At 50.1% G+C, this 11,674-nt stretch overlaps 1 protein-coding gene across 1 annotated transcript; it reads right to left on the bottom strand.

Annotated features, from left to right (window-relative positions):
• Nucleotides 1–2,034: 2,034 nt before the first annotated feature.
• On the bottom strand, nt 2,035–5,177 carry FOXI3 (forkhead box I3). Its single transcript, XM_088056730.1, has 2 exons — nt 4,478–5,177; nt 2,035–3,428 (listed from the first exon to the last, which is right to left on the bottom strand). The coding sequence occupies exons 1-2, from the start codon at nt 5,175–5,177 to the stop codon at nt 2,839–2,841; spliced, it is 1,290 nt and encodes a 429-aa protein (XP_087912856.1). The 3' UTR covers nt 2,035–2,838.
• Nucleotides 5,178–11,674: the final 6,497 nt, after the last annotated feature.

Below are 11,674 nucleotides of genomic sequence, written 5' to 3'. Positions count from 1 at the left end.
AAAACTAAAAGGCTGCATTAGCTCATTCACTGTCCCCTCTGCAGTGTGCAGGGTGCCTATTTGCTGAAATCTCCTCTCAAGTGTCCCTTGAGCACTCCAGGGGCAGCTCCTCTGCAGGAGGGGCCACATTCCCTGGTTCCAGCTAAGGATATGCTTTCCCTGGAGGAAGCAGGGTTTGGTGCCTGTGGCTGGACAGGTGCACTGGGGACAGTCAGACCTGCCAAAGCCTCTCTTGAACCCACCACCATCCCTCAGGACCAGGGCTGGAGCACTGTGCTGGGTGAGCCCTTATCTGATTGTGCTCTGGCAGGTTCTGGCTATGCCCCTGCCAACTGAAGTGGCACAAAGCTTGTTGAGCCATGGGATATTGCTGAGGACATACTGCCAGGTGCTAGCCACCCTCCAATACAAATTTGTCAGATTTAGGATCCTCAGGAGCAAAAGTTTATGGGTATTGTGCAGAAACATAGAGCTGATGGAAGTGGCAAAGTGAATTTGCCATTGGGTCTGCATCCTCAAACATTTAGGGGTAATGCCTGCAGTAACACAGCTGATGGAAGAGGGTAAATTAAAAAAATCTGAGTGGAAGAACATGAGCTGGACACACACGAGTGTCCTGCATTGGCTCAACACTTGCTAAGGTCTGAGAGCAGGCTGGCAGAGGGGAGAAAGGATTGAAGTGGTCACTTAGATACACAAGTGGGCAGGTCCTGACTTACTCATCTTTCAGAGGTATTGGGAATCCCTCCACTGCTTTTAGCTCAAACTCAGCAGTCCAAAATCCAAATAAAGCTATTCCACACCTGGTGGGATTGAAGCAGGACATGACTGACCACCTTGTCCTTTTCCTAGTGTTAGTCTGCCCTTTCCCTCCCATTATCGCTGCCACTGCATCACCTGAGATGGAATTAAAATCAGGAGGAATTACCCCTAAAGCCAGGAAGATGGTATCTGTGCTGGGAAGGGGCGAGGGGGAGGGGGGAGAGGCAGGACTTGCCACCCGCCCACTGGTCCCAGCGATTGCACAAAGGGTGGTTGGCCAGTGCCGGGGCAAGTACTTGGTCCCGATCCCAAGCACATGGAAGTCATCTGATGTTTCGTCATGGCTTCATTATATTTTGGATCAGGCCAGCGGTTTGTCTTGCATCACTGCCCTGTATGTTCTGCAGGTAGCCAGTGCAGAGGCGCTGCCAACTATTTCGTTTTCTGAATACCCTGCAGGGACGGCCTTAAATCACGGCAGATGCCCGTATGTTAAACAGCTGCAATTTCATGCTTAACTTCGTTGTGCATGCTACATTCCTCATGAAGACACTTAACATTTATGCCCTAACTGCACACAGCCCCCAACACACAGCTCGTGGAAAGGGCAGGAATTAGGGGTTGATTGTTTAGCCTAATGGCTACTGGATAATGGATTCTCCTTTCCCAGCAGCAGGAAATCAGGAAGGATTCCCAGAGGCACTGTCTGGCCCTCTAGCTGACTGGTGCCACCTCTTCACTGGCCGACAGCGTGAGCAGGTGCAATCCCATTAGAGAAACCGATTTGCAAAACGGACCGAGGCTCCTGCTAGCTGGCACAGCGCTGGAACCAGTCCCGCCTCTCTTACTGTTGCAAGTTTGTATTTTTTTTACTAAACCGGGCTGAAAAAGGCCAGTTGTGATTCAGATCGTTGAGAAAAACAAACAAAAACGAAAGAGTGCCCACTCTGCACAGCGAGACTCCAAGAAACTGCAAACCAGCTCAGATGTGTCTCCTTCAGGAGCAAAGCAGGTTTCTCTCCACCCTACTGTGCAGATGAAATAATTCATAAATTTTTACACCTTTTATCCCAAATGATGGGAAAGAAAAACCTGTCTCGTGCAGAGCTTTAAAATACTTCAAATATACTGATGAACAACCAGGCCAATATATAACAATTGTTAATATTTTATTCCCAACAGTTGTTCAGCCTGAAAAGTTTCAGTAATACACTAAAAACGAAAACAAAACCAACAAAAAATTCAAAACAAATAAAACAACAAAAAGGGGGGAAAAAAAGTAAAATAAACTTTAACAAAGTTTAAAACACATTATAAATAAGTACAGCTCCAGAGCATAATTTACAAATATAAAACCACATAGAAACGTATGTACAGAAGAGTTACATTACGTACAAATATGTATAAAAATACCCCAGTGTTTATTCTTGTGCTAAAGCTGCATGGCTAGAGTTATCTTTGGTACTAAGCTCGGGGAAAGAAGATTGTTTTACAGGACACAGCCCTGCTGTACAATATGCCAGACACAGGAAGACCCTCTGTGGGTTTGGGGAGGTTTGGGGTGGGTTTTTACACAGGGTATCCCCCCGTGCACTGCATATTGCAGATCAGGGCACAAGCAAGGGCTTACAGAGGCAACTGTTGGCAGAAGAGTTTTTTTAATACATTGTACAAGGCACTTCATAAGAAATCTCTTCATTTTTTCTTTTCCTGCTCTCTTCTAAGACTCACTGGATGTCTACACTTGGCTTTTGCCAATACCACTTTATGGCTATGGTTTTTTAACTTCTTGCTCTACATTCAGGATTAGAAACCTCTGAAAACATTAATTCAGTTCACGCCTGCAGAATTTAGATGGCAAGCCACCTACATGACCTAATGTTTTCCTGGATGGGGAGAAAACTTTGCATCTGCCTTCTGCTGGTGCTTAAGGGGTGTTCTTATTTTGAAAGGTGAGAAGATGAGTCTTCCTGGAGGAACTCCTGGGAAGTGTCCACGTTGAAATGCTGTTTGCAAAAGCGCACGGTCCAACTCCCATTCCCTTTGCAGCGCTGGCCGGCTGGCTGCCCCAGCACCCTACACCTCTGTCCCATCCCGTGTGTAGATGAGGCTGTTGACTGTGAAGTTGTAGTAGTGGTTGTACTGGGCTCCCTGGCTGCCGCTGCTGGGGTGGAAGGAGCTGTAGTAGGCGGGGGAAGGTCCCGCGACCCGCTGCAGCTGGTCTGGGGAAGGCACCTCCTGAGAAGAGCTGCTGGAAGGGGTGAAAGTGCCACTGCTCAGCTGTCCAGCAGAGAAGTTCCTGTGGTGCAGGTCACTGCTGAGACCCCCCGTCAGCCGGCTGCCTCCGCCGCTCAGGGAGCTCATGCCGCTGAAGAAGGTGCTGAGACAGCTAGGGGTGGATGAAATGATACCGGAGGGAGAGGAGCTTTTGGGATGGTCCCTGGCAGAGGGTGAGGGGTCCAGCTCTGGGGGTGGGCTGTTTCCACACGGTTTGCCTGTGGCTGGGATGGGTCGCTCTTCCTCGGCCTTCAGGCCCCCCAGAGAGGAGGCCGCAGAGGCGGTCGCAGGGGCGTTGGGCTCAGAGCGCCGCTTGCGTTTGCGACGGAAGTTCCCATTGTCAAACATCTTCTCACAGTTGGGATCTAAGGTCCAGTAGTTCCCTTTCCCTGGTGGAAAACAGGAGACACAAGAGAGAACGTCAACTTCTGCGACAGCATCCATGTCTTGTCCACCTGGCACAGAACCCACACCTCTCCTGCACCTGTTCCTCCTCCCTCTGTTGTCCAGTACATGGGATCCAAAACCTGTCTCCAGGACATTCCCACCTCCATCCCTCCAATGCCCTTAAGTGAACCTTAAGGCCACACAGAAGAGGAGAACCTCCCCTTCCCAAAGCACAAACGGATCTGCAGCACTATCTCAGACCTGGCCAAAGAGAACGTGAAGAGGGGCTCCCCTTGCACTGTCTACCTCACAGAAGCTGTGGCACTTGCAGCCATCTCAGCACTGGGTGACAAGGCAGTGCCTGGGCCATGGCTCATAGAAAAGCTGATGGAGAGGAGGGCAGGCCCACTCGGGCACACCGAGGGAACTGCAGCAAGCAGCACCGAGCTGACCTCGCATAAGCCTTGGTGGCATCAGCTGTCCCCACTAGCCTCCTGCCCACGGCCGGGACCGGTGCAGTGACCCCAGAACGTCCCGAGCGGCTCCAGCCCGGCACGTCCCGGTCCCGGCGGGCCGGACCAGCGCTGCCCGGGCGCGCCTCCGCCCACCCCCGGGCACCGGCTGTGCCCCGGGACCGGCCCGGACAGCGGCGGGCAGGGAGGGGAGCCGTGAATCACGGGACGAAGGAGCCGGGCCTTGCACAACCGGCGCTCCCGGGCTGCTCAGAGAGGGGGCGAGGGCTGGGGCCGCCTACACCTCGGCGGGGCAGCGCCGGGTCTGGCTGGAGCGAAAGGGGACGGTCACATCACAGCGCCCGGGTCAGGGCACGGGGGAGCGCGGTCTCATCATAGCATCCGACTAGAAGGGATGGATAAACCCGGTCTCATCATAGCACTGGCCCCGAGGGGACGGAGAGCGCGGTGTCAGGACAGTCCCCGACTTAGAAGGGGACAGCGGCTGTCGTCCCTCTCTCACGGCGGTGCCGGTGTCCGCACCCCACCCACCGGTCCCCGCTGCCCAGCCATCCCTCCCGCCCGGCGCGGCATCTCACCGGGGTCGTCCTCGTCGCGGGGCACCTTGCGGAAGCAGTCGTTGAGGCTGAGATTGTGGCGGATGCTGTTCTGCCACCCGGCTTTGCTGCGTTTGTAGAAGGGGAAGTTCTCGGCCACGTACTGGTAGATGTGGCTGAGGGTGAGCTTCCTCTCGGGAGCGCTCTGGATGGCCATGGCGATCAGCGCCGAGTACGAGTAGGGCGGCCGCACCAGCTTGAGCAGCTCCTCCTGGCTGGCCAGGCTCAGCCAGCTCAGCTCCGCGCCCCCCGCCGACGGCGAGCCGGGCGCCGGGGGCGAGCCCACGAGCTGTCCGCCCCGCGAGCAGCCGTACGAGGCGGGCGGCAGGAAGGGCGCGGCGGCGGCGGCGGCGGCGCCGGGCGGGCCCTGCAGGTAGGGCGCGGGGCTGTTCATGCCCCACAGGTAGCCGGCGTTGGCGGGCGCCCCGTAGTCCCCCAGCGCGTACCCGCCCGCCCGCTGCCCCGAGGAGGCGGCGGCGGCGGCAGCGGCGGCGGCGGCCGCGGCGGCGGCGGCGGCGGCGCCGGGCGGGTGAAGGCTGGGCTGGGGGTAGACGCTGAAGTTCTCGCTGCAGTACACGGCCATGTCGGGGGCTTCCTGGGCGCTGCGGGGCTGCGGGGGCGCGGGGGCGGCCGCCGGCGCCGAGGCTCTGGGCTGCGCCTGCTGCAACTCACCGGCGCTCATAATCCCTGGCCATGCAGGGCGGCCGGCGCTCCCCCCCGCTCCCGTCCTCTCCCGGCGACACCCCCCGCCCCGCGGCCCCGGTGGCCCTACACCAAAAACTCCCGGGGGGCTGCGGCGCGGCGCCCTTATAGGCGCTGCCGTGCGCCCGGACTCCCCGCCCGCGGCCGGGGCCGGGGCTGGGCGGGCGGCGGCGGCGCGCAGGGAGCAGCCAGTAGCGCGGCTCGGCGGCGGCCGGGGAGGCGGAGGGGGGCAAGGCCGGGCCCCGAGAGCGGCGATGGGGGAGGGACCGGCGGGAGAGCTGCGGGAGGCGCCAGGGATTTGGCTCCCGGCAGCGCGGGGGCAGCATCCCCGAGCTGGACCCGCCCCCCGTGCTCTGCCCCCCCTCCCCGACCCGGGGGTCTCTCCCGACGCTGCCCGGTCGCCCCGGCAGCGGCCGCCCCCTGCCCGGAGCTGTCCGCGCTGCCCCTGCCATCCTGCTTTCCCCACGGATGCCATCGTCCCCGATCCCTTCGGCCCCGACGCTGAGGTCGGAGCGGGATGAGCATCGCTGAGGTTCCCCCGACGGGAACGCCAAGGGAGGAATTCGCTTAAACTCTGTTCTTGAAGTGCAGTTTTGCCTCCCGTCTCTCAACAGCCGGGGCTGAGATGGCAGTTCATTAGCTCTGGATAAGGAATTGCTTTGTGTAAGGAATTGCCCGAAATTAAACAAACACCACCGGCGTCTTCGCTCGTACCTCGGGTGGACCGGGCTGGAGGGCGCGGGGAGAGATTTAGCTAATAAAAGTTATTTTCGCCTTAGTTCTTCTGGGCAGCCTGAAGGAAAGCGCATCCTTTTGCAGAGAAAAAGCTCTCGGTGTTCATACCGACCCCGACAGCCGGGATCTACACAGGGGCCAGATCCGGCAAATCTTTTGGTCCGAGGCAAAGCACACGTGTAACAACAAAAATATGGTCAGTGATGCGGGAGGATTTAGAGACTTTGTCTAAATACCAGATACATGAGATGTTCATGTCATCCCCCGTTCTTAAATAGAGTTGTTACTCAGTTTTCTGTTGGTAAAAATGCCAAAAAATGCCCTTTCCTGGTGTATACACGAAGTGCTCTCTGCAAGCGCCGGGTGTCTTGGTCTGACAACAGGATTTGGGGCAGAGAGGAGCTTTGGGAAAAGTCTGCATTTTATGTCTTCCATAAAATAGTTATAAAAGCACATGTAAACCAGTGAAACTTTCCCGAGCTGACTCCAACCCCAAATTTTCATCCCGTGTGATTTGAGCCAGGATATAATAGACGACGGATTTTCAACTTTGTATTTCGTTTTAAAACAAGTGAACAAGCTTTTTTTGAGTAACTTTAAAGTGACTGGGTTAAAGATTTAGGATTTGGGGTTTTCTCCTTTAATCATAAAGAGAGGTGTTTGGGGGGTTTGTTAGGGTTTTTTTGTTTTCTTGGGTTTTTGTGTGTGTGCGTGTGGTTTTTTTTTTTTCTTTTTCTGTTGTTATTTTGTTGCCGTCACTGTTGCTGTTGCTGATTTTATTTTGCATCCCTTGGGGAAAGAGCTTTCCGTGTGTATTTGGATACCCAGAACAGCAGGAGAAAAGTTTACATTACGTTCCACAAGGTGTCTTTTCCCTTCTCAGCTTCCTTCTCTTTAAGATTTATAACAACTCCTCATCTTTTTTAGAGCAGGGTCATGCCGGAAAATGCCGGTTTGAAGTCTGACGGGACAGCAGGCATCCAAACTAAGCAGTTTACGGGGAAATCACAGCTAGAAAGGACATTTAAAAGACAAGAAACAGGTAGACTTTAAAAAGCAATTCCCCTCTGACTCTGAAGAGCTAAGCCGAAAATATTATTCTCTAAAATGACAACAAATCTGTATTTTCCGTTTGGCCGAAACCCGCGCGATCACTGCAGGGGGGAGAGGAGCAGTCAGTGGTATCGCTGTATCGCTCGAAATTGAGGTTTTTGCTCCAGGGATTTGATGTTCTTGGGCAAAGGCAGAGCCATCTAGAGGAACAGTCCGGCTATGGCGAGGCAGGGAAGGCAGTTTCCCTCACAGGCATGGGGTGCTGCCTTCGAGCTTCCCTTAGCTGATTTCTCTGCCTCCAACAAAGGAAGCGGGTTAGAAAATAATGCTGAATTAGCTCTAATAAAAATGCGTGTCCTCAGAAAACTCCAGCTTGCTTTACCAAATAATAAGGAATGTGAAACAAAAATAGCTTTAGAGAGGTTATTACATAGCTGGGATGGCATGGATATGCAAACCAACACTTAATTTAAAGAGTGGAGAGAATAAAGCTTTGATGGTATGATGGCTGTAAAAACATTTAATTTTCCTAATGCATTTATCCTGCAAGTAGCATGCAGGGTTGCCTCGAAACATCATCAGCTCTCAGTACAGACCTGTTGCTTCTCCCTTCTGCCAAGACATGAGGAGAGCATGAAGAGATCCAGCACTCTGCCTCTTCTTTCTAAATGCTGCTTTTTTTCCAGAGACCTCTGGGAGATGTTTGCCTTGAAGAAATGCATTGGGGAGCTGGCAAGAGATGACAAAGCACAAAACTGAAATCAGTTTCAAGGTAGGAGTCTGAGGCTACTGTCCATCACTGGGAGCAGATTTAGGGCTGGGTTTCAGCAGCTTTGCTGGCTCTGTGAGTGGGCAGTGAAGTGTGCTGGGTAGAGGAGCCCGTGGCACCTCGAGTTGGGCTGAGCTGTAAGCCCAGTCAGCTGTGATTAAGTGCAAACCTCTCCAGCTAGCTGCCTTGGAGAGTGTTTCAATGCTTCCCAAGTGCTGCAGTAGAGCAAGATCTTCCCCGTCCTTGCCTGCTGCTGTCCCTGCTGTTGTCTTAGGTGCTGTGCCTGTCCTTGTCGTGCACACAGCAAGCACTTTTCCCCGTGCAGGAAGACACGGGCTGTGCCTGAGGCTCTGCTCCTCTGAACATGTAGGTACAGGCTCCACTTTTCTGGTGTGGATCTCAGGTGTGTGTGCAGCTGAACATGGAAACCCAAAAATGCTTCAGACCTGAGTGCCCAGCCCAGCAGTGGGAACAGACACCTGCACCCACCTGGACCTCTCTCCATTTCCTAAGGATGCTGAGCTCTAGGCACAGGGCATGTCTTGGGGGAACAGAACACAATAGCCCATATTGGCTTTACCAGGAGGATAGTGAAACCAGGATCCCTTCAATGGCCCCAGATTTCTGCAGGTTTGTTTTGTTTTGGCTGCATTTGCAATCCAAGTGTTGCTTTTTCCCCAGGGCTGGCAAGGAGCAAGGTGGTAACTATGGTCCACATTAAATCTGCTCAGTAAAAATTGTTTTATATCTTTCTCCAGAGTGATCAGTGAAATTGAGAATTTCAGAGGCAAGATGGAAAAATTCTCTTTTCTCTTGAAGTACTCCAGTGGTTCCACACTCAAGAACAATAAGGAATTTACTAAGAGCATCTCAAATTAAATTAAAGATCTAGTATCCCTCTCTTCCTTAGAGCCAAGGATATTCCTCCCTATTAATATGGTATAAGAACATCTCTTCTTTTTTTCATTCAACCCCTGATTTGTCCTGCAAATGGCTAACAGACAATATTTGATGGTGTGTGATAGATGTTTCACTGCTGTGAATTTGGGAAAGGTGTTCTGTGTACATGTACACAGGTTAAAGTAATTTTTATCCCTTACCTAAGGAGAATAATGTATATTCCTCCCTCTCTGTATCTAGTCATTTATTGGACTGAAGTTCTGGTGATCTAACTTTGCCACCTTATGATAAGATCAGAGGTTTTCAAACCTTCTCTTGATTTTTCAGACTCTATGATGTGTCCTAGGCAGCTGTCCTCATCCCACGATGTTCAGGCTACCAACAACAGTCTTGGTTTGGTTTTGAGTTCACGGTCTCTGTTAAACTCTGCAGGCTGCAAACTGAGGGTTAACATTTTGGATTATTTATATTAATATTTTCTCAGTGCAATTCCACGCTGCTGAGTGTCATGGAGCTCTTGAACCTGGCCACAAAGCAAGGAAGAAATCATAGTTCATCACAAGTTGTAGCTGCTGCAGCACTTCAGGCTGCTGGGAGCAAACACCAAGACTGAAAGGAACAGTGTCTGCTCTATGTCCCCTTCTCGCTGTTTCTTTATGGCTGCTGTGCTCACCCAACTTTCTGTGGCTGACTGGGGCACTAATCCAGTTTGAGAACACCCTCTTCCCAATCCTTTTTTTCCCCCTTTTTCTTATCCCCTCAGGTTAGCTTTAGCTTTAGCCTAGCCCCTTCCTGAGTGAGAGCTTGTTAGCGACTGATTAGCCGAAGTTTTGATAAAAGCTTCATTGTTTGTAACCCCTGTAAACTACCCGGAGCTGTGCTCCTAATAAAAGTGGGATTAAATAGACACCTTGGGAGTGAGACAGTTGCAAGTGGGAATTTCAGTTTTGAGGGACTCAGTGATGTGGCCAGGCTTCAGTAACTCTGTGTATCTGAAGTGATTTTACCAAAATTGGGAAAGAAGCCTGACTTTAGTGGTTTGGGGGGAAAAGGAACTTGGTGGGAGACAGAAGGAAGTCACCTGTTTGTGGCTGGATTAAGCACACGCTCCAGGGGTTTGGAAACACGTTTGCAGAAGTTCTCAGCACCCTGCATTCCTCCAGCCTCTCCTCAGGCTTAAGATTCATAAAAAGTATTTTAAAATCCTCACTCTGATCACACAAATTTTACTCTTCCTCATTTTATTTTTGCAATGGTAAAAAAGTCCACTTGGCAGTGAGGTGTGCCTGACTTGGTTCTATTGGGTTGTGTCTTTTCTGGGAGGAATGTTGAGCAAGGGGATTCTTCCCTCCTGCCTAAAGCAAGAAATTGACCTGGGCTGAAATAAAGGATCTCTGTGCTTTTAAAATGTTTTTTGTGTGTAATGGGATATTTGAACTAGAGCTTGGGCTGGTTATTCTATAGTGATGACTCCTATAGGGTAAGGTAAAGGCCAAAGTCTTTTGGTCCTAATTCATCTGAATAAGCCACCTCCACTCTGGAGAGAGTAATAGAAACAGAAAAACATAAATTTATGGTCAGCTAAGGTAAAAATAATCAAAACTATTAGTAGATAAAGGCAGTGGCTGCCATCACCACCACCACAAGGAAACAGAGGAGTATTAAATTAGTAATTCTTTCTCATGTTTGTCTGGAGCAGAAAAAATCAGATAGTGTGTTAGTTTCAGGTGCTGGCGAAAGAGCATTTTCGGCTCTGTTAATAACTAGGGGTTATGTTAAATAGCAACCACAAAAATGAAATATTTTATGATCAGCCAGTCCTGGTAATTCACAGCCAAGGGTTTCAGAACACTCTGAACCAGGAACATATTGTGTGGGCCATTAATGCTGGCTTTTAATTTTGGGACACTGGGAGGATTTTAGAGCACTAAGAGAGCTGATATTGGCTCATTATTTAAAGGCTTTGGGCAAATGATTTAGTGATGTTCAGACTTTCAGCCGTTCACTGTTAAAGGAAAGAAATATATGGGTGCATCTCCTAATTAATGATTAATTTCCTTCTTGAAGGAAGGCAATGAAACTCATGCCAATGAGTGTGTGTAGACAGAAAATAGACCTTGTCAAATTAATTTGCTGTTCTCCAGCAAGAGGGAGCAACTCTTGATGTAACTGATTTCTAAAAGTGTTTGATTAGTTCAGTCTTGGAGGTGGATTTTACAAACTGGTATAAAATCACCATGGTGCAAATTAAGTGGTTGAACCGTTATTATCGTTCATAATAACCATATATGAATTAAGTCATGTGAATTAAGTCATATATTAACCATATATGAATTAACCATTCATAATAAACCATATTATTAAGTGGATCTTGGTTAAACCAAGATCTCAGAATTTCACTGTGAAAAATTAATCCTTGAGTATTTTCTCAGGGAAATTTGGTGGAAATTGGTTCATTATTCTGTTTCTGTCATCGTTTTAGGGGGAAATAAAGGATCCTTGTCTACCAAATGTGAAGGAGTCTAAAATTGAGGCTATGGAGTGTTAATTAAGGAAGAGAGCAATTCACTGACACAGAGCTATCTCTGCTTGGGAATGGGAGGCAAATAGGCAGGGTGTCTTTTAATATGGAAAAGCAAAAGGACACATTTAGGAAAAAAAGCTAAGAAGAGAAGAGATGATGGAGTCTGTATCAAAAATTAATAATTTTTTAAAAGGCTATTGTGGTTCTTGAGAACAATCAGCTGTTCCTTGTTGTGCTTTTGTGGTGAATGAGGCACACAAATGAGAAATTATAATAACTCCATATTGATGCTATATGAAATTGTAATGACACCTATAAAATCATGAGTAGCAGGGTAAAATAACAGGGATGAAGTTGTTTATTATTCAGTTAAATACAATATAAATACCCTATGGGATTTAAACTAAAACTGGGACCATGTTTGTGAGCAGATACCACCACTCTATGTGCAGCTATGCCTTGAAGCTTCTCAAGGAACTCTCTTTAATTACTTACA

This window comes from Pseudopodoces humilis, chromosome 6, assembly GCF_049639895.1.
Source record: "Pseudopodoces humilis isolate 2021_Gansu_Grassland_sample_001 chromosome 6, ASM4963989v1, whole genome shotgun sequence".
In the NCBI taxonomy this organism is placed as follows: domain Eukaryota; kingdom Metazoa; phylum Chordata; class Aves; order Passeriformes; family Paridae; genus Pseudopodoces; species Pseudopodoces humilis.
The sequence above is the reverse complement of the archived record's forward strand: the minus strand, read 5'-3'. Positions and strand labels throughout refer to the sequence as shown.

Excerpts from the sequence above, each read along its gene's own strand:
- FOXI3 (XM_088056730.1), bottom strand. The coding sequence starts at position 5,177 with ATGAGCGCCGGTGAGTTGCAGCAGGCGCAGCCCAGAGCCTCGGCGCCG. Across the intron at positions 3,429-4,477 it reads CCGCGACGAGGACGACCCCG|GGAAAGGGAACTACTGGACC; the intron begins GTGAGATGCCGC and ends GTTTTCCACCAG.